General features: G+C 40.0%; 1 protein-coding gene across 1 annotated transcript in view; it reads right to left on the minus strand.

The window, feature by feature from the left end:
• LOC138736530 (myelin transcription factor 1-like protein) overlaps window positions 1-24,053 on the minus strand; it is a 461,086-nt gene that overhangs the window by 231,054 nt on the left and 205,979 nt on the right. The window contains exon 8 of the mRNA XM_069886189.1: window positions 5,890-6,024. Within this exon, the coding sequence (XP_069742290.1) occupies window positions 5,890-6,024 (135 nt within the window). The remainder of the gene's footprint in view (window positions 1-5,889; window positions 6,025-24,053) is intronic.

Below are 24,053 nucleotides of genomic sequence, written 5' to 3' on the forward strand. Positions count from 1 at the left end.
CTACACTTTGGGGGACGCCTCTCATCTTTGGAGGCCAAGTTCCTTTAGGTCATTGCAGCCAGAGAAGTAAGCCTGGACAAGTGGGAAATGTGGGTGACAAAACTAGGCACCAAGTTGGATCCATGGTCATTTAAGCCCATTGTCCAGCACAAGGAAATGCATATTCAGTTTCAAGAAACTCTCACCTTCCATGTGGTGAAGAAGCCGAAACAAACTAATGCAGGGTACAAGAGTTTGCACTTTGTTCACCTCTTTCAGTCTTTTAGCAGGGTAATTCTTTGTCTCTTTAACAGCCTAAATGCTTTCAAATGCTTATCGCAGGCTAACCATATTAAACCAACACACCTGCTCTTAGAGATAAGGGTTATACAGCAAATCAGGTTATGCTGCCTGTTAATTACCTTGATTTGCATTTTCAGAATAGTGAGTCTGGAAACATCATGATGTGGCAATAATTTCAATAATTTCATTGAAACATTATGACCCAAGAGGAAACCATTTGGCTAATTGACTCTGCATTCTGGACTTTAATAAGCAATCCAGATAATCCCATTCCTTCCCTCTTTATTTTTCCTCAAGTGCAAATCTAATTCCCTGTGAAAGTCTTATTTCTTTCACCTTGACTAACATAATATAAAGGTCACTCATTGGGTTAAAATATTTTTATCTCACATCTTCCTATATTGTTTTTCATACTTGAATCTGGATTCACTGACTTTTGAACAATTTTCTATTATCTATTGGAATAGATCTGAGTCATACAGCATGGTCCTTCAGCTCAGGTCATCCACACTGACCAAATTGGCATTCTGGGCTTGTCCCATTTGCCTGCATTTGGTCCTTCTAATCTCTTCCTATCCTTACATCTGTCCAAATGTCTTTTGTACATCAAAATCATACCCATGCTCATTTCTTCCTAATTTAAAAAAAAACTGCTATCAGACTAGGTCCTCTGCTTCTAGAATTGTCTACCCTGGGAAACAGATGAGTAATCATTTTATCTATTCTCCTCAGGATTTTGTATACCTTTATAAGATCAGCTTTCAGCCCTCTATATTCCAGGGATTAAAAACCAAGCCAATCTAGCCTCTTCCTATAACTCAAGCTCTCAAGACACAGTAGCATCCTAGTTAATGACAATCTATCCTTTAGTTGGGCGACCAGAATAGATCACAGTACTCCAGTGTGGTCTCAGTAATGCCTTGTACAACAATATCATGATGTTCATTAGTATATTTTGTATGCAACACCCTGCCCAATGACAAATCCCTTTTGACAATCCTGTCCGCCTGAGTTGCTACTTTCAGGGAACTATGCACATGTACCCCTAGGGTTCTGTCTTCTGTCACCCTCTCCAGGGCCCTGCTCTGGTTTGACTTCCCAAAATAATATACCTCATACTTGTCAGAGTTAAATGCCATTTTCTATTCCTTGGTCCACCTTCCCAATTAATCTAGATCCTGTTATAAACTTGCATGTCCTTCTTCATTGTCCACTGCATCACCAATTTTGGTGTTATTTGCAAATTTATGTTTGGTTAACGACATTGTCATCCAAATAATTTTTATAGATAACAAACAACAGTGGTCCCAGCACTGACCCATGTAATACACCACTGGTCACAGGCTTCCACTGAGAAAAAACAACCATCTGTTATGACCCTCTGACTCCTTTCTCCCAATCAGTTTTGAATCCAGTGGCCAGCTCACCTTTGATTCCATGTGACCTGACCTTCCAGACTAAACTGCCTTGATGGACCTTGTGAAAAGGCTTTGCTAATCAAAGTCCATTGCCTTGCCCTCTTTGAAAAAATTGTCAACTGAAAGCCATGGATCACTTCAAATCAGTCCCTGCTATCTAAAAGCTGGTAGATCCTGTCCCTCCAAATCCTCTTCAGTAATATTCCTGCTGATGTCAGGGTCATAGATCTGTTGTTCCCTGTCTTGTCCTTGTTGCCTTTGACTCTATAATGTTATCTGTTCCATAGCTTTGTAGGATGCAGGATAACATTGGTGTGGGTGCACAATGAAATGCCATCACTCTTACCTCCTTGCACCTTCAAGGAATATGGAGTCAGCCAGTTCTAAGATTCGATAGCACTTGGACCCTATCTGGACTATCATTATGAAAACCAAACATTTTTTTTTTAAATTCTGCTAAATTTTACTTCATAGCCTTGCTTTTACATTACTTATGGCCCAGATTTTGACAGACATCCATAATCACTACTGTCTATATACTTACATAATCCAGCAGTGGAAGGCCTGTCCTGCTGGCCTAAAGCATCTTGGTGCTGTGAACAGTAGCAGGGCTTCACATTAAAGTGATTTGGCTGGCCATAAAGCACTGGGAAGCCTCTGGCATCCAGTAAAGCTTTGCCCTTAGTTCTGCCAACTGTCAAGGCTCTTAAATGTCATTAAAAAAAATAGAAAATATACACTTTTTAAAGTAATATAAACTGAACTAAAAATACTTGATTAATTATAAGCAATAAACCCACCAAAAGATTAAAAATAAATGTCCCATCTTCCTTTCTCTGGTATTTCACTTCTTACTGAAACCTTGCAATTCCTGTTCCAGTTTGAACCTTGCATGGGATCTGAGTCCTATGTAAATTCTGGAGAACCCATGAAGAACCACTTCCATCCTTTGAAGAGCCCAGCACTATAGACTACTGGACCATACAATACCTGTGCTGCTGGAAGGTAAACATTTCCAGACTTCCACATGCATGACCAGAAGCTCTTGACACCAGCAATTCCTTTCAAAATATTCAGCATAATCTCAGCCTATACTATTAATTTAGCTGATATTTTTCTATTTTTTTTTGCTGTGAGAAAGCCAAACTTTCCCTTTTTCTATTCAACAGATGAAAGATTGGACCAGAGTGTCTCATCTCTTCACCATTTTAGTTCATGCAACAACTTTCTAATTTATGTGTTCAAGAAGCTGATATAATTCAGTCCAATATACTTCTTTATTCTATTTAGTTCAACTGGGGGTGTTTCAAAGTGTATATCAATATAATGGGATGCAAATATGCACTCAATCTAATTTTCCTTTCTGTCAACTTAACCATGAATCAAAGATGAGGTTTGCCCATCTCCACATCTGAGCTAATTATTTGAAGTCAATTAAAAAAAAAACAAACACGTTCTAAGACAAATAACAAACGTAACTTTTCAAGGCCAGCATAGATCTTGTGGCAGCTGGAACCAAAACAGTCTGATAGTTCACCACCATGAGTTCTATTTGGTGAGTAATGCTCCAATAGTAACATCAGGGACAGAGAAAACGATTTGTGGAACTAGGTAGATTGCCCACCTGCACCTCAAAGGTATAATCATTGAATCTCTGCATTGAATGGCTCCAACATCCAACAATAACATCCCAGACATTGTTTTGTTTTGTAGGTACATTATGCTGGCTTGCCCAAGTAACAAATTTATACAACCTAATTTGAACATTGCCCACCATCCATGAAGATGCCTTAAGGCAATTCTTGCTCCAATCCGCAAACATAATACGCCTCCTTCATTGCAACATTAAAAATGGTTATTAAACCTTTCTCCACCAACATTAATTTCACAGGAAATGAAGAAATAGCACAACCAAGAAGAAAAGTACATTTTATTTGATTATCTTCGGTATATATTGAATAGCAATAGAGCAATTCTATAAATATAGGATTCAGTTGGTTTAATTCTTTGTTCCAGAGATTAATTTCTTCAAAAATCAATTTTTTCGGCATATTAACATAGTGGTTATGTTACTTGACTAGTGTTCCAGAACTTTGTAATAATGATCTAGAGATGCGTTCAAATTCCACCTCGGGAGTTGGAGAATGTAAATATGGTGAAATAAATAACTTTTGAATAAAATAGATTGTTTCTAAATTTCCACCTGATTAATTTATACCTTTCAGAGATGTTATCTTAACAAAGCTTCTAGTTTATGTAACTTTTGACTTCAGCAATGCGATTGACTCTGAACTGTCCTCTGAAATTGCTCAGGATGTGATTCCGTTCATAGCTGATAAATGATTAAAATGGATGAATATATGCATATTTATTATGTAGCTGTCATTCACTGGAAAATAAAATGACCCAAGATCACTAGACGAAGAGAGAGTTTATGAACTGAGATAACATTTAATGAAGACATCACCCGCATCTTGCCTCTTTCCATTACACTCCAAAAGACAATCACACTACCAGGAGGATATTATTATTTAAGTGTGTGAAACTTGGCTGATAACTCATGGTTACAGGTCATCAGGTCTTACATGCTGTAGTTTTTGGAAGCCCAGTAACAGTAGCTGAAGCCATGGAGGAAATATCCAGATTGGGAGTCATAATTTGATGTAACCAATAGTCATATTTATTCTCAAGCTTTTTTCATCCAATAATGCCAAATCACTCATTCTTGGCTCCTTCAACTGGCCAAAGAATGCACACTGCCTATTTTAGCAATTACTGACATAGTTAATCTCCAGATATTATAAATATTTCTCAGTACAATGAAATCGCTGCCAGTATGAATTATTCCCAAGCAGTGTCTGTTTCAGTGCAGTAAAGTTACGGCTCTTGCAGAATTTCCTTCCAAACCTTCCAATTTCATCACTTCTCTTCAGAAACATTTCCTAATACACACAACTATGAAAGTTGTGCGTCTGGAAATGAGGCGGACTGCAGAAATGTGGGCCCTTTCTTAAAATCTGAATTCAAGGCAGTTGCGCACAGCTAAAATAACTGACACTACAAGTTCCACCTCAGGAACGCAAACACGGATAAATAAATTGCTTTGGAATAAAATGAATTGTTTCTAAATTTCCACATGATTCATTTATATTTTTCAGGGCAAGATATTTTATCTTAACCAGCTTCTAGTTTATCAGTCAATTACTTGAAGTGTCAGATATTGATAAAATTAATGACTCTACAAATGCTGGCATTCAATTTTATATTTTGTATTTTCTGTTCCTCTGCCCTTTTCTTCAATTATTTTGTGTTTATTATTTTTCCTTTTTTTATACTCTATTAAATTTCTAATTTCAGTATTCATCAACTTACTATTTTCATGACCATATGGCATCAAATTTGGTGATTCATTTTAAAGACTACCAGAGTATTTGCTTGTTCCAATGAGTGTTCATAAATCAGGAAAACTTGCTGAGAGACAGGATATCTATGCTTGTGATTTTACTGCACTTGAACTATAGGCTGGCAGACTGCACTGACCCTGACCCATCATCCCTCAATTTTTTCTCATGGTGGCCAGTTTGTGAGCTCCAGTCTGGTGTTAACATGGATTAAACTGGATACTAGGTCAAGCCACAGATCAATAGGGGACGGAAAAGGAGTGACACTAACTTCAGTGGTGAGGACGAGCCACAATGTGAAAAAATTCTCCACTTGCAGTGGCAAAAATGTTACCCAGAAATTATCTTAGATCCTCTTTAGATTATTGACCAGCCACATTTTATTTTATAAGTGAAATTAGACCTTGCCCATAGCACATCCTTGTTCAGAACAAACTGGCAGCTTGGTTGGCACTGTATTAGATTCTGTTATCCATGTATGTCAATTGGGTTAAGTCTAAATAGAATACTGATTCACTAACATAAACCATCATTCTCACTCCTGTGCTCTCCCTCTCTCCCCCCACCCCTGACCCTATCAGTGTGCAAAATTCATGCTTCCCCTGTAATTTGTTTTGTGATTTATCAAGAAGTGAAAAAAGCACACGGTTCATCTTGTGGATGAGAAGAGGTCAGTACTCCAACAAAACTAATAGAAAATGGCATTCTCTTGAGAGGTATGGCAAGCTTCATATTTTTGAAAATTACAAGTAGGGTTACCTTGCGCTCTGAACTTCCTTTTCACTTACTTTCTGGGGGAACCCTGTCTTTGTGTGGACAGCCTGACAAACTGCGATGATGAGGGTAAAGGCCTGTGACGTGTCCGGTTCCATCACATCCTGGTGTGGGGCACTTGCTTTCTTTCTTCTCAGGCCGTGAGGAATCTAGCAAAATGAGAGAAGCTGTTTTACAAAACAAATTACTACAGTTGCAAAGCTTGGCAAAAATTTGTATCCCATCATAAAAAAAGTGCAACCTCTGTTATTTTATCTTATTATTCAGTGATCAGGCCACTAACAATGTATACGTGTTGTTAACCTGGTCACAGTGAGAAGCCTAAAATGCCATGACAATTTCCTCTTTTAACATTTACCAATCAGATGCCTGGGATATACCTGTAACTCCCAGTTGTGGAGACATGGCAGGCTGCAATTCCACCAGCTTATTGGCCAAAGTGAAAGCAAATATTTTTTGCCATTACATTGTAGCTATTTTCTGCTCTGGGATTCCTTTCTCAATTAAGGTGGATGGGGAGTTGGGACCAAAGGATGGGGAGTTGGGTAGACAGGGATTGGCAATCCTACTTTTTGGGCCAAAAACATTATAAGACAAACATTTTGGAAAAGCTTGGAGCAATATTCTCGATGACTGGCTGTTTAAGCAGTTTCATGCCAGAGAGTACCAGTTTAAAATGAATTCTGATAACCTTTGAAATTATTTTTGTTTCAGGTATAAATTGGATTGGAATCAAACCACACATTTTCTGGAAAGAGATTCAGTCCACATTTTACATAAGAGCTTGGGTAAAAAAGCTAAATGAACAAAAGCTGAATGAGCTGGAATGTCTAGAAGTTAGATGCTTTAATTTGGAAATTGTCAAGTGATTCACTAAAGCTAAGGAAACTACCTTTAGTTATACAGACCTTTAAAGAAATGTGACACATTATATTTCATCACAAGATAATTATCAAACAAAATATGGCAACTTAGCCATGTAAGAATATATTAGAGTAGGCCATAAGTACATCGTAAGGACCATCAAAGGGATATAGCCCATGCCACCTAATTACACCCAATTAATCCTCAACCTCAGTAAATTTTGAAGGGTGGGAGGAAACTGGAGCACCTGGGAGAAACCCACGCAGACACGGGGAGAAGGTACAAACTCCCTACAGACAGATTGGGATTCAACCCCAGTCCCGATCGCTGGCGCTGTAACAGCATTGAGCTAACAGCAATGTGAAGTGGACCATCCATATACGAATGGAGAAAATTATATTTCTATACTTACACATGGATAATAAACATGCTTTTTAGATAATATAAAGTACAAATTATGGTGAAAAATGTAATTAATATTGTAATGATAGTGATCATGGTTACAATGCAACTAGCAATGTCTTATCGTTTGATTATACTTGGCTGCCACCAGGCGCAAACACAGAGCAGGAAAAACAGTATGCTGGATCTGTAATGGAGGTTTGCAGCCTGATGGCATGCCTCATGTGCTGTTCATATCAATTTTAAAGTATAAACCTTTTCCTTCATCCATGTGTTGTCTTAAGAACTCACACATTCAAATACAAGATGAAACATGGTGTCAGAAATGAGACGTAGAAAATTAGAAGGAAATACTTTAAAAGGTAAAATCTAAAGACAGCAACTGATCAGTGAAGAGAAGCAAACAAAGTGAAAAATGGAAGGATTACATCCACCACCGAAACTTCAGCTGAAAATTGGAACAGATTTAAACAGCATTTTGGATTGTATTTAGTGGCAGTCAGAGCTGACGAGAAAAGTGATAAAGTGATAAAGTGAAAGCATCAGTTTTGATGTGGGTGATGAAGCTCTGGAGGTGTATAAAACTTCACATTTCCTGCTGGAGACAAAAATTAAACTGGAAAAAATAATGGAACAGTTTGAGGCACACTGCATACCTAAATGTTATGTGACATTTGAGAGGCACAGATTTTTCATATGTATACAGAAAACAGAAGGAAGTATTGATCAGTATATGACTGAATTGAGAAATAGAAGCAAAACATGTGAATTTGGTGGACTAAAAGACTCGCTGATAAAAGACAGACTCGTGTGTTTTATTCCAGATAATAGTCTAAGGGAAAGACTGCTAAGAGAGCAAACTCTAGACCTGGAAAAAGCCATAGCACTCTGTAGGGCAACATAAACTGTAAAATTGCATGTAAAAGAGCTGTTCAGTGAAACTAGCTGCAGTGTGGATGCAGGGAGCAAGAACAGATATAAACCGTTTAACAAAAAGTGCACCAAAGTAGAAAAAGAGGCATGGCCAGTGAACAAAAATGAAAGGGACAATTAAAAGACATGTTGTCAATGTGGTGGACAACACCTACCAAAACAGTGTCCAACATATGTAAAACATGCGATATGTGCAAGAAAAGCAACCATTATGCCTGTTTCTGTAGAAACCAAGTGCAACAAAGCAAGGTTCATGCATAAAATGAAAGGGAGATAGAGGAATTCTATGTAAATGTTGTGACTGAAAACAAGAAAGAAAGCAGAGTCTTGATTTTGAGATTAAAAGTGAATGACATATACATTTCAGTTAAATTGGACAGTGGAGCACAAATTAATGTAATATCAGAGACTGAATTTGAAAAGATTAGACTGAGACCAAAAATGGATGGAACAAAAGTGATGGTGACAGGATATTCAGGTACCAATATACCAGTGCAAGAAGAATACATGGTCAAATGAAACACAAGGACAAAGAGCACATGCTAGCATTTATCATGCTACCAAAGGATGTACAGGCCATACTAGGTTTAACAGCCTGTGAGAAACTGAACCTGGTAAAAAGAGTACTCATTGTGGAAAGCAAAGGAGAGATCATCTATGATGAGTGCAATGACCTATTTCAGGATCTAGGCTGCTTCCAGGAGAACACATGATCAGAGTGGATAAATGTGTGCCACCGATAATACATCCATGCAGAAAAGTTTCATTTGCACCTCAAAAGCAACTAAATGCAGAGTTGGACAGGATGGAAAGCCTGAATGTGATTCAGAAGATAGATGAGCCAATGGAGTGGGTGAGTTCACTCGTTGATGTGAACAAAAATAATTGAAAGCTTAGAATTTGCCTGGATCCAAGAGATCTAAACGGAGCAATAAAGAGAAAACACTTTAAGCTTCCAACACATGAAGAAATCACATCACAGTTTGCACATGCCAAGTTTTTCAGCAAGTTACATGCAGCATCAGGATTTTGGCAATTAAAATTGGATGAAGCAAGTCCAAGACTGTGCACGTTCAATAGTCCATTTGGCAGATACAGGTTCCTAACGTTACCATTCGGAATTGCCTCAGCTCCTGAAATGTATCACAAAACTATTCATATGGTCTATGAGAACCTATGATACCTCAATGGATGACATCATAGTCTGGGGAACCATGAGAATGGAGCATGATGAAAGACTAAGGAATGTGCTGGAAGCAACAAGGAAAGCAAACCTAAAGCTGAATAGAGAGAAATTCCAGCTCGGGGTGACAGAACTAACATTTGGAGGAGATATTATTGGCAGTGCAGGCATCAGACCAGATCCCAGAAAGGTGTCCGTCATTGGGGACATGCCAAGGCTACAATACAAAAAGGACATACAGAGGTTTAATGGAATGGTCAACTATATAGGTACATTCATATCCAACCTTTCAGAAAAGATGGCTCCATTGAGAAGACTAACAGAAAAGAACATTGAATGGGAGTGGAGTCATGAGCACAAAAAGTCATGGAGGGAACTAAAGAAACTGCTCACAGAGGAACCAGTTCTGAGGTTTTACGACCCAGCGAGACCCACCAAAATATCATCAGACGCATCACACTGTGGACTTGGTTCAGCTCTTCTGCAAAAATATGATGACTGGCAACCCATTGCATATACATCACACTCAATGACAGACGCGGAGACGCAATACACTCAAATTGAAAAGGATGTGCTAAGCATCGTATATGTTTGTGTCAGGACAAGCACTCAGTGTAGAGACAGACCATAAGCCCTTGATTGCATTGTTTCAAAAGCCATTAAATAAATGTCCACTTAGAATACAAAGAATGATGATTAGGCTCCAATGCTATACATTGAATGAGGCATACACTCCGGGTAAGCTCATGTACACAGCAGACACGATGTCTAGAGTTGTTGACATGAGAGAGCCCACAAACACCAAAATGGATGAAGACATGAATGCCTTCATGGACATGATAACAAGTGCATTGCCCATATCAGATGCAAAAATTGAACTCATAAAGTCAGAGACAAACAAAGATGAAACACTGAGACAACTGAGAAAAAACATCTTGGATGGATGGCCCAACATAAAGCAAGACTGCTTGCCTGACGTTTCAGAGTACTGGAACTGCAGGGAAAAACTAGCAGTGGTTGAGACATCATCTAAAAGGGAAGTAATATCCTTATCCCAAAGAGTCTGAGAAAAGAGATGCTAAAAAGGATTCATGGAGGACATCTCGGAATCAAGAAGTGTAAGAAAAAAGCATGAGAGGTGATGTACTGGCAAGAATCAACAATGATATAACAAATGAAGTGTCAAACTGTACAATATGCTGGAAATATCAAGCAAACAATCCTGCAGAACCACTAAAGCCACACCCAGCACCACACAGTCCTTACCAGAAGGTAGGCACTGACCTATTTGAATGTCAAGGGAAGGACTATCTGGTAGTCACAGATGATTACTCCCTGTATCCAGAGGTGTGCAGACTGAACACCACCACTGCAGATGCAGGTATGAAAGCCATAATCTCCAGACATGGCATGGCAGGCGAGGACTTCACTGACAATAGACCCCAGTTTTGCAAATGAAAGTTCCAACAATTTGGCAAAGAGTGGGACTTTGTACACATCACATCAAGTCCTCATTTTCCACAGTCCAATGGTCTAGTGACAAAATCAGTACAGACAGTAAAAAGACTGATGAACAAGGCAAAAGACAGTGGAACGGACTTCTACCAGAGCATGCTAGTATACCGCCCAACACTGATCGAGTATGGTATGTCACCAGCACAGCTCCATATGGGATGTAGGGTAAGATCAAACATAACCATTCAGGAGAACCTCCAAAAAACTAAAGAGGGGGAGAAAGTGAAGAAGTTCAAAGAACAACAGAAAGAAAAGGAAAAATATTACTTTGACAGAGGAACAAAAAACCTACCGGAACTCTACACTGGTGACCAAGTAAGGCTAAAAGACAAAACAAATTAATGGACTCAAAAGGGAACTGTCTTTTGTGAAGTCCAACCAAGATCAAACACCATTCAGACAGATGAAGGTACTGTTCTGCGAAGAAATCGTCAAGACATGTGAATCCTCCTAAGAGACTCAGGGAGCTAATTTAAAGACTCCTGTAATAGAATGAAGTAGTGCTATCTTTTTCATTCTTCAAGTTTTAATGTATGTAAACGTGAACACACAAAACAAGTTTTAAAAATGTTAACAATGTTGATAATAATGAAAATATAAGTTATTGGTGTTAAAGTTAAAATTGCAAAATTATACAAAGAAAACATTAGTTAAAAGAAAGCTAGTTTTGTTTTAAAAAAAGGAGATGTAATGATAGTGATCATGGTTGCAATGCAACTAGCAATGCCTTACTGTTTGATTATACTTGGCTGCCAGCAGGGGCTGACACAGAGCAGGACACACAGTATGTTGTATCTGTAATGGAGACTTGCAGCCTCATGTCATGCCTCAAGTGCTGTTCATATCAACTTTAAAGTAAAGAACCTTTTCCTTCATCCATGTGTTATCTTAAGAACTCACACATATGAATACAAGATGAAACAAATATCAATCAAGAAAGAGTCTTAAGAAAGTAATGAATTTAAAAACAGACAAATGGCCCACATCCGAGAGATCTTCAGATGTTGACTGCGGACACACAGATGGTTGCCTTGGCCCAATGGATTATAAAATAGGAAATATGATATTGGTATTCAAGGAATTTGAGATTCAAGGGGAAACCAATGAAATCACAGGGGACAGGTAAACTTCACACAGGTAGCACACATGGTCATGATTTAACTCTGGTCACTCACAGAGAGTGTACAAGAATCACAGGAAACTAGAAAGCAATTAAAAAGGCAAGTGACCTTGATTGTCAGAGAGTTAACGTCACATCAGAAAATTTTGTTTCTCTTGCATAGAGCTGGAGCACTGTGCCAAGCATGGACTCCCTATCTCAGGAATGATAGGTAAAGGTTTCATTTTTGTCATGTAATACTACATTTAGAATGTAACATACATGAAATTCTTTAACTTTGTCGACTGTAAGGAAGACAGAGAGTCGCCAGTTTGACCAGCACCCCTCAATGAAATGAGGCCCCAGCAAGGAACAAACTCGTGACCCCTGGTTTTCAAGGCCAGAACTGTAACCACTGTGCTATCAGAGCCTACTTTGGAGATGTATTACAAAGCTTTACTTAATTAACTGCTATGACAAGAAGTCTACCTATGATGGAAGGTTGATTATTTCCATATTCTCTGGAGTTCAGAAGGATGGGAGGTGATCTCGTTGAAACATAAAATTACAAAACAGCGCACACCTCAAATATTGAGATGAAATTTCCTCTTTGGCAGGAGATTCTGGATATAAGGGCATAGTCTAAGACAAAATATCAGATATTTAGGATTGAGTTCAAGAGGAATGTACTTAACCTGAAAGGTGGTAAATATTAGGACTGTTCAGAACAGAGGATAATGGATGATTGATAAACAAGAAAATCTGCAGATTCAGGAACTAGTGCAATATAACCTGAGAAACTTAGGTTATGCAGCATCCCACAGAAAGTTAATGGTCAATGTTGATTGCCTTTTACTTCCTATGGATTCTGCGTAGCCTGCCTAGTTTCTCCAGCACAGCATAATGGATGCTTGTTTGTGGAGTATGCTGAAAGATTGAGCGATTCTTGGACTCTATGTGAAACCAAGAATTATGGAGATGCCATGAGAATAAAATTGAGGAAGATCAGTGAGATAGTAGACCAGGGTCAAAGGGCCATGAGGCATTTTCCTTCTTCTTCTTATGTTCTGGTGGTGGCAAGATTAAGATTAATGCTATGCACACGGTCAAAACTGAAGGGGTGAAGAGGATTGTGGGACTGCTAGAGGTAGCAGAAAAAAGAAGACACAACATCAGAGAGTGTTTCAAGGTCAAAAACAAAATTTAGGATCAAAGCTTTGCTGGACTTGAACAGAGTGGTCAGAAGACAGTAAACAGGATGGTAGCCACATTTTTAAAAAAAATGATGTCAAATGGAATGCATGTTGGAAATCTAAGACAACCAATGCTGAAAGTACTCAGAATGACAGGCATTCTATGACACAAAAGAAAGGAACTCATGTTTCACAGACATTTCATCAGCGTTTGTTAATTCTTTTGGAATCAAAGTCATGAATAAGGAATCCATTGAGCAGCAGGATGAGTTGAGTCCTGGGCAGTGGTGAGTAACATTAAAGTTGAAAGTAGTTGGTCTTGAGGAGACTATTGCATCTGCAGAGGAAGGGCAAAACCCAGGGATGCTACATTTCAATTACCACCCAGGTGTTAAGGAATGAAATAAGGAATCACATTTTCCAGAAAAGAGTGGTGAAAGTCTGGGATCCTTTTTTTGAAATCCTGGCATCACTGAAACAATTGCAACTATCTGTACTGAGATCTATAAAGTTCACCAAGTATATGAATTTAAAGCAGCAACATAGACTTGAAATCCCATCACACTGAATAGTTGGAGGGTGGAGCAATGGAATGTCCAGGACTTGCTACAACATTGCAACATTCCAGATCCAGGTCAAAGCAGCCAGGTGGCTGCTTCCGAAAGAATAAAACTGTTGTTGACCTTTAAGATTTTGAGAGATCAGAAGACAATTGGTGGTCTGTTATTCTCCCTTCAACCTCCATCCACCACCTCTTGGTCTGTTCATATAATAAAAACAAATTGCCAACAAAACTAGCATTCTGGTCTGGAATCCCAACTCGCCGACGACATTAATAAGATATTAAGCTTAAAGTTGAGCAGACATATTGGCATCATCACCACCCTAAGACAGTTGCCCAGGTCCATATTGAAGCCAAGAACTGATAATGCCTTATCACATACAGCAGGAAATCACCAGTATTTCATTAAAAAAATTGCAGCCCTTTACATCAAACTAAACAGCTGTGGACAACCTTGGACCTGTTTACAAATTAATTAAGGATGGAGCTTGGATGAGATACTTGGTAAGAAATATAATGCCTTTCACGATCTCAGGACCTCTCAAAATGCTTTGCACTCAATCGGACAAATATGAGTCATTATTCACCATTGCAATGTAGGAAGCCAATTTGGGCACACAAGCACCCTCACAATGACTGGAGATATTAGTTGGTGGATATTCCCACTTATCTGCGAAAGAGTGCTGGCAGATATTTTACATCTGCCTATCAACTAAACGTTTGATATGTAAGACAGCACCTCTAATGGTACAGCTCACCATTAACATTGCACAGGAATGTCAGTGTAATATTTGTTATCTCTGGCGTGTCACTTGAGCTGTAATTTTTTGACACCATGACATGTATGCAATAAACTGAACCAAACCATCTAAATGCTCCTTCTGTTTCTCTAGAATTGTGGAGCAATGCTTTCAGCTGGGGTGATGAACATTCATTCAGTGTACACTTTCAAGAGAGCAGAGTCTGTTACTCCATGCAGATAAATCAATTTATGATTGCTACTGTTCATGTAATCTCCCAGATTAGCTTCAGGGGAGGAATTATTTGATATTTTCTGTTAATTGGTAGTTTTTTCTTAGTCAGATTTACACCACTGTGAGAATGAAGATCTCTGAGTGAGTTGGAAATGTTATTAATCAGCATGCAACTTAATCACCAGAATTTACACTGCACATCTCAAATGAAACTGGTTCTGTACCGTTGAAAACCAACTGACCCAGAGAATACAGCGTGTTTGAGTATTTTAGCACTCAGTGAGAAACTCGATTCAAGATTTTTCATGATTACTTTTGTGCCAGCATCTTTTCAAATATAAAACTTTCTCAGGTGGCTTTAAGAATCACACAACACTTCCAAAGTGATTTTCAACCACCGCTCTGATAAATGTTTTTTTTTAAATTATCTATTTCTCCTTCAGAAACAGTCTCACAGAACCCTTGTCAGCTTTCCCAAGGAGCTAGTTCACAAGTGGTATTATTGCTTGGAGACCTCCCTGTCAACCTCCAACCAAGAACTGTTTGCTGCAGGCTTGCAGGGTCTCTTTGGCTCCCATGTCTTAAATTCCTTTGGCAGAGACTGTCCTCCACCCACAATACGCAAGAGAGCTGGAGGAACTCAGCAGGTCATGCGGCATCCATGGAAATCACCAGGCAATTGACATTGCTTCATGCTTCCCATCATTGCTGCATGATGTGTTGAGCTTCTCCAGCTCCAGTTCCACTGATCTTCACCATCCTATCCCAATCTCTCTAATCCCCTGGGGCACTCTTCTACTTGACCGCAAGCCTTCCATCATTGTAGCATGACATGTTTAATTAATACTTGGAGGGTTTTACTTGTATGGTGAAAGGGCTCCTGTTAAATGTCATCCATCAGAGTAATACTGTATTGAAGCTAACACTGTTTCCACATTTGACAGTGAACTTGACAATGTTGTTTTAGCAATCCATGTTGTGACAAGGTGATACGGTTATAGCACCAAAAGTATAATAATTTATCTGCACACAGAACAGTTGGATAAATCAGTTAATCTTTTCAGTTGTGTTATAATTTAATATTGCTATCCAAGGAAATGTAGAAAACCAACATAATATACTTTGACAAATAGCGATAAATGAATGGCCAGTTCAAATTTTATTGTTTGCAGAGTATTTCAACTATCACCGTCACTCTAACCTGCATACCTTTGTTAAATGATGCAGATCGAGTTCCCTCTGAAAGGCACCAATAAACTTGGAATCATATCTAAGACCATGGCCCCTTGTCTCTCAAATAAGCAACACTCTGCCCAGGAGGAAGAGATTCCAGGTTTGAGATTATTTTTGTGTGTTGTGTGATCCTCTGCTCACTAAGCACATCAAATAATTTTATAATAATTGCTCCCTTTAGTCTATTCTCCTTGAAAAAAATCATTTTAGTGACATATTGTAATATCTCCTACCCCAAAGGAATTCATCTGAGGGAGCAGTTAAAATTATTACTTACCTGTCTCAATGTTACTGAGAGTTGACAGGGTCAGACTTCACCTCTTCTGCTTGGTTTGGTTTGCAGCTGCAGTTTTAACAAGAATGCATTTCTTCACAAGTGTGAAGAAAGCATTTGCTCTTGGGCTCACAAGGTGGAACTTGGGTGAGAAGAGAACAAAAGAGGTTTGTTTTCTTGTTTAAAACTTTGCATATGGATCCTGGAAGAGTAGTAGTAGGTAAATTACCAGAGCAGTCGAATTGTAAGGAGAGAAAGTTACGCACAGGTCAGGAGAAGAGTTTAAAAAGGAGCATTCGCGTATCTCAGTGTTTTAGCGGGCCAAACAAATCATGATACATTAGCAGGTGCAAGCAGAGTCGGAATGGTCGGTGTGTGAGTCGCCCAGTGTAACAGTGGTGAGTTAGAGGCTTTGGCACAGGGGGCTTCAGCGAGCAGAGGCTGAGGACATGCACAATTTCAGATGATGTCAGCGAAGACATTTTCATTACAACCAGGGTAGATAGTGGAGATGTCAGTTCGACCAGTGGTGTGCTCCAATTGCAGGATGTGGAAAATCTGAGATAGCACAAGTTTCCCTGATGAGTACACCTGCAAAATGCATCCAGCTTCAGCTCCTTACAGACCATGTTAGGGAACTGTTGCTGGAGTTGGATGAATTTCAAAGCATTCAGAGGCAGACAAGGTGATGGACAGAAGCTATACGGAGACAGTCGCACCCAAGAACCAAGAGCCAGGTAACTGGGTGACTGTTAGGAGAGGAAAAGGGAATAGGCAGTCAGTGCAGAGCACTCCTGTGGCCATTCCACTCAACAATCTTCTTCTTTGGCTTGGCTTCGCGGATGAAGATTTATGGAGGGGTAATGTCCACATCAGCTGCAGGCTCGTTTGTGGCTGACAAGTCCGATGCGGGACAGGCAGACACGGTTGCAGCGGCTGCAGGGGAAAATTGGTTGGTTGGGGTTGGGTGTTGGGTTTTTCCTCCTTTGCCTTTTGTCAGTGAGGTGGGCTCTGCGGTCTTCTTCAAAGGAGGTTGCTGCCCGCCAAACTGTGAGGCGCCAAGATGCACGGTTTGAGGCGATATCAGCCCACTGGCGGTGGTCAATGTGGCAGGCACCAAGAGATTTCTTTAGGCAGTCCTTGAACCTCTTCTTTGGTGCACCTCTGTCACGGTACCTACCTATCTCGGCCACTCAACAATAAGTATAATGTAAAAACACAATGCTGTATGGACAAAATGTGAATGAAGGGCTCAAGTCCAAAACATTGGTTATGTATTTTTTATCTTTGCCAGATAAAGTACACTGTTTGACCTACTGAATTTCTCTGGCATTATGTTTTTACTTCAACCAAGGTATCTGCCATCTTTTGTGTTTTACAATAAGTATAATGTTTTGGATACTGTTAAGGGAATGATTTACCTTTATATTTTCTTAATTCTGCCCTCAGGGACTCGATACATTCAGATCCAATGTCTGCTCTCTCCAACTATTTGATTCCATTATTAACCAGCAGAACCACTCCACCCCCTATGCGTACCTTTCTGTCCTTCTGATACAGCTTTCATCCATGTAAATTTAGTTCCCAACTGTGGTCTCCTTTCAGCCACGACTCAGTGAAGGCCACAATATCATACCTGCCAACTTCTAGCTGCGATACCCTTTATGAATGAATGACCACGTTGTAGTGGTCAGATCTCTAGCACAGAGCCTACCTCTTCAGCTCAGAAGGGATGTGGGGAGAAGATGAAAGCTATAGTGATTAGGGAGGAACAGACAGAAGGTTCTGTGAAGAAGATTTCGACTCCCTGGATGTATGTTGCCTTCAAAATCCCAGGATGAGGGGCATCTTATATGAAAACCACAGCATTCTCAAATGAGAGGGTGAGCAGCCAGATATCATGGTCCATTTTGGCACTAATGCCATAGAGAGGAAAAATGAGGAGATCCTGAAGAGGGAATATAAGGGGTTAGGAAGGACGTTGAAAAGCAAGACCTCAAGGGCGATGATCTCTGTATTGCTGTTTGTGTCATGTACTAGTGAGGTCAGAAATAGAAAGTTATGGCAGATGAATGGGCGGCATGGTTAGTGTAGTGGTTAGTCCAATGCTGTTAGAGCACCAGCAATCAGGACAGTGGTTCGAAACCTGCACTGTCTGTAACAAGTTGGTATGTTCTCCCCATGTCTATGTGGGTTTCCCCAGGGGCTCCAGTTTTCTCCCACCATTCAGTATGTACTGGGGGGGGGGGGGGTTTGTAGGTTAATTGTGTCTAATTGGGCGGCACAGGTTCTTGGGCCAAAATGGCCTATTATCATGCTGCAAGTCTAAATTTTAAAAATGAATATGTGGCTGAAGACTTGATGCAGGGGGCAGGGGTTTAGATTCATGGATCTCCTGGAGAAGGTAGGACCTGTGGAAAAAGGAAGGGTTACACCTGAATGGGAGGGGCTCTAATATCCTGCTGGGCAAGTTTGCTAGAATTGTTGGGGAAGGTTCAAACTAGTTTATCAGGAGAATGGGAACCAGAATGATAGGACAGTGAATAGGCCAGAAGATACACTGCATAGTGAGATTGTGAGGAAGGATTAGGTAATCAATGGGGAAGCATAAGATTGAGGATTTAACTTGGGGTACTTTGGAAACAAAATTGAAAAGGGTGATGAATACAGCACTGAGGGTCTTGTATTTCAATGCCTGTAGTATAAGATAAAGGGTGATGATCTAGTATCAGAGCTGGAAGTTGGCAGGTATGATATTGTGGCCTTCACTGAGTCGTGACTGAAAGGAGACCACAGTTGGGAACTAAATTTACGTGGATGCAAGCTGTATCAGAAGGACAGAAAGGTACGCATAGGGGGTGGGGTAGTTCTGCTGGTCAATAATGGAATCAAATAGTTGGAGAGAGCAGACATTGGATCTGAATGTATAGAATCCCTGTGGGCAGAATTAAGAAAATATAAAGGTTAAAGGACCCTGATGGGAGGCCTCCAAACAGTGGCCAGGATGCAGTGTGTAAACTACAGAGGGAGATAGAGAGGTCATGCAAAAGAGCAATGTTACAATAATCATGGGGGATTTTAATATGCAGGTTGATTGGGAAAACAAGGTTGATGCTGGATCCCAAGGAATTATTAAATGCCATCAGGTTGGCTTCTGAGAACAGCCTGTCACTGAGCCAGCCAGGGAAATGACAATTCTGGATTGGATATTGTGAAATGAACCAGAGTTGGTAAGGGAACTGAAGGTTAGGGAAGCCTTAGGTAGCAGTGAACACTATATGATAGAATTCCCCCTACAGATTGAAAGGGAGAAGCTAAAATCAGAGGTAATAGTACAAGACCACCAGAGCAGAAATAGGCTATTCAGCCTGTTGAGTCTGACCCGCCATCTGATCACGAGCTGATCCATTTTCCCACTCAGACCAATGCCTGGCTTTCTCCCCATAGCCTTTGATGCCTTGGCTAATCAAGAACCTATCAATCTCTGCCTTTAATTAAGCCAATGACCTGGCCTACACACCACCTATGGCAACAAAGTCCATAAATTTACCACCCTCTGGCTAAACAGATTCCTCTGCGCCTCTGTTCTAAGCACACATCCTTCAATCCTGAAGTTGTGCCCTGTTGTCCTCGACTCTCCTACCATGGCATGGGAAACAACCTTTCAGCTTCCAACATTCATCATAATTCAATGTTGCAGCTTCCAACATTCATCATAACTCAGCGAATACAGTTCATGGACCAAGTGTCCACCTTAATGATTATGACACAATGTAAATCTGTAGATAGGCTATTAAGGTTAACAAATCAAGCAAACACGCTTCCCCTGGAGTTCTGTGCAAAAGTATTAATTTTCCCACTGTGCCTGAAATTTTCAGCTCTCCCTTCCTATTTTCCATCTTTTCAGTTCTGCCATGTTTGATTAACTGAGGTAAATGATTTTTTTTAAATTGAGGTAAACGTTTTTATGAATGAGTAACATTGAAATGGTCAGTCTAGTAGTTGGTCAAAATGGCAGTGACATCTAGTGTTGAAACTAAAAAGTATAATGTACAGACAGTGCAATTTATTGTTAGAGATTATGTTCTAATGGGCTACGTTACATTTTATTTTTTTAAAATTCACCCTGGGGCCACTTAAAAAGACAATGGGCCACAGTTGACCTGGGGAACGTAATTTGTCCATCCCTGGTCTAATTCCTTCTGCAGCCTCTCTGTTTCCTCAACATCCAAATGGAGAGGGGAGATGTGGTTGTCCGACAAGGGATAAAGGACAACTCAGGTGGGGAAGGGGAGATTGGGGATAAATAAGATAGAAATAGGAGAATAAGGAAAATGTTGGATGTTGTAGGAATGTTGTCTTATAAAGAGTTGAAAATAAGAAAACAGAAATGGAAAAGGAGGAAAGGTAATGATGGAAAAACGGAAAGAGAAGATAAACAAAATATAAAAGGGCTACGCTGAACTATATGACTTTAAATATTAATGGAATACATAACCAAATTAAAAGGAAGAAACTACTAAATTTAAATGAATAAATGGATTCCATTAGAAAAAATAACATATAGGTTAAGAAATAATATTGAAATATTCGAACAAGTATGGGAGCCTTACATTAAATACAATAGCGAAAACCTACCGGGGACAAACATTACCTAAGTTGATGGAAGGAGAAGGAAAGAAAAGAATGGACTCAGTAGAATTTCTGGTGTATTTTTGTTGAATGACAACATTGTCTGACTGGCTTAATGCAACCTAGATTGTATACCAAAAATGGATGAGAGGGGGGGGGGGTGGAGGGGTGGCTTGGGAGGAGGGAGGGGGGGGGGAGAAAAAGTCACTGTATATGTGTGAAAAAGAAATAGTGTATATCATGGCTAATGTGATTTATGGTGTGAAAAATAAAAAATTAAAAAAAAACACTACCTGTACCTCCACCTACCATCATATCATCTGAAAACTTGGCCACAAAGCCATTCATCCCATCATCCAAATCATTAATGTACAACATAAAAAGAAGCAGCTCAACACAGACTCCTGTGGATTACCAATAGTAACTGGCAGCCAACCAGAGTATGATTCCTCTATTGCCAACTCTCTATTTCATGCCAATCAGCCAATGCTCTATCCATGTAAGTATGCTTCCTGTAATACCATGGGCATTTATCTTGTTAAGTAGCCTTATGTGCAGCACCTTGTCAAAGGCTGTCTGAAAATTCAAATAGGGAACATCCACTGCATCTCCCTTATCCAACCTGCTTGTCACTTCTTCAAAAAATTCTAATAGGTTTGGTAGAAGATTGATGTAATTTGAGCAATAGGATGATGATGTGCGTTGCTGGGTAAACCTTGCTGAGCCTGAAGATCAATATAATTTGGACAATGGGATAATGACATGTTGTTTGGCAATCCCAACCGAGCTAGTAAATTTCCTCTAGCCTGAAGTTTCCTAGACCTCGAGTCCAGCGAGCACAATGCCGGAAAGAAGGAAGAACCCAGTTACGCGACTGGTCTGTGGAATAATGCAATCTGTGAATGAATGGTGTATAGCTTGATGCTGATAGGGTAATACCTGTCACATGATAAAAATACTGTTTTATGATTGGTTAAGTTAGATCGCGGCAGGGTATACAAACCGTTTCACTTGTATGTTAGGGAAGCTCCTTTTTCCTCTATATGGGTAATGCAACTCCCACAAACTCGTGAACAATATAAAAAACTTTGAAGGAGAAGAGTCAGAGCCTTTTATTCTTCAAGGAAGGTAGATTTCCAATCGAGATCTCACCCCAGAAACTGGATTGAGGATTGACACTGAACCTCCACAGTTTGTCAAGCAAGAAGTTCCCTTAAGATGTCAGTATACCAGTGGATTTAAAGGGGACTATAGAAGTATAAGAGAGGAATAGGCCAAAGTTGATTGGAAAGGCACACTAGCAGCCAAGATGGCCGAGCAGCAGTGGCTGGAGTTTCTGCATGGTGCAGGATGGGTATATTCTAAAAGATAAGAAATATTTGAAGAGAAAAATGACATAACTGTGGCTGACAAGAGAAGTCAAAGTCAAAGTAAAACTAAAAGAAAAGGCAGAAAGGAAAACAAAAATTAGTGGGAAGAGTCGGGACTGGGAAACTTTTAAAAGCTTACAGAAGGAAACTAAGGCCATAAGGAAGGGAAAGATGAAATTTGAAAGCAAACAAATAATACCAAAGAGGAGAGCAACATTTTTTGTTTAAATATATTGAGTTAAAAAAAAAGCGAGAGTAGGACTGATATAAAATAATGCTAGAGATACTGTAATGGGAGATAAGGAGATGGCAGAGGAAACCAATGAATATTTTGCATCAGTCTTCACTATGGAAGACATTAGAAGAATGCCTGACTTTCAAGGGTGTCAGGGAAGGGAGGTGAGTTCAGTCACGACCACCAGAGAGAAGGAAACTGAATGGTCTAAGAGTAGACGAGTCTCCTTGACCAGATGGAATGCACCCTCAGGTTTTGAAAGAAATAGTCAGAGAGATTGCGGAGGCATTGGTAATAATCTTCCGAGAATCAATGGATTCTGGCATGGTTCCAGAGGACCAGAAAATTGCAAGAACTCCTCAATTTAAAAAGGGAGGGAGACAGCAGAATGGAAATTATGGACCTGTTGACCTAACATAGATTGCCAAGGATGAAATTATGGAGAATCTGGAGGTGCATGACAAGACAGGCCAAAGTCAGCATGGTTTTCTGAATGGAAAACCTTGCCTATCAAACCTTCTGCAATTTTTTGAGGAAACCACAAATGGGCAAGACAAGGGAGATGCAGTGGATGTTGTGTATTTGAATTTTCAAAAGGCCTTTGATAAGGTGCTGCACATGAGGCTGCTTAGTAAAATGAGAGCACATAGAATTACAGGAAAGATGAGTAGAGCTTTGATTGATAGGCAGGAAACAGAGAGTGGAAATAAAGGGATCTGATTCCGGTTGGCTACTGGTTACCAGTGGTGTTCAAGCAGTGTTGGGGGCTGCTTCTTTTTATGTTGTATGTTAATGATTTGGATTGTGGAATAAATGGCTTTGTGGCTAAGTTTGTAGATGATACAAAGAAAGGTGGAAGCATCGGTAGTGATGAGGAAACAGAGCTGTAGAGAGACATCAAGATTCAAGAGATTCAAGATTCTTTTATCGTCAAATACCAAAACAGAAAATGTGATGTTACTTGAAATTTCCTTTAGTCGACTGTAAGGCAGAAAAAGGTTCTGCATCAGTTGAAATTGCCCAGTGCCCCTTACAGTCAGAGAAAGACAAGCAAAAGAGAGTACCCCAGAGTCACAGTGTCCATAGATTATTTTCCAGCACTCCCATAGCCTCCACAACTATTTAGACTTTATTGCAAACCACCTGCAATCCAAGATCTAGATCCAAATCTCTGACTCAATCAGGAAGCGCTCAGCGGTTTGGCAGCCCCTCGCATCTCAGTTCCTTCAAGCCAGTGACAAGCCAGTCTCCAGCAGTCCACAACCTCCGTGTGTTCCTTATTTCGAGTCTCCGACAGTCCACCACCTGTGTGTCCTCCAGCTGTAGAGCCTCTCTCTGATCCATCACTGTGGTAACCATCGTGTGGGTCATTTTCTCTGCATATTCTTCACAAACTAGAAGGTGGGGGTGTGGTTTCCATGTTTTCTGGTGCCTTGCACCAGTCCTCTGCTTCCTCATCTTGGGCCCAGATCCCGAGGTCGCAGCATTTTAAAATAAACCACTGTTGGCTCATTTAACAGGCTGTTTAAAATCTGTACAAAGCCAATGGTGGTTGGATCCCACGGAGGAGCACTGTGTCTCCACTCCCTGCTCTCCAAGGGTCCACACTAGAAGAAGTGCTGCCATTACCCGTGCTCTGGCAGTGCCTCATCTTAGATAGATTAGGAAAATGGGCAAAGAATTGGCAAATGAAATACAATGTTGGAAAT

Source organism: Narcine bancroftii, chromosome 6 (assembly GCF_036971445.1).
Source record: "Narcine bancroftii isolate sNarBan1 chromosome 6, sNarBan1.hap1, whole genome shotgun sequence".
In the NCBI taxonomy this organism is placed as follows: domain Eukaryota; kingdom Metazoa; phylum Chordata; class Chondrichthyes; order Torpediniformes; family Narcinidae; genus Narcine; species Narcine bancroftii.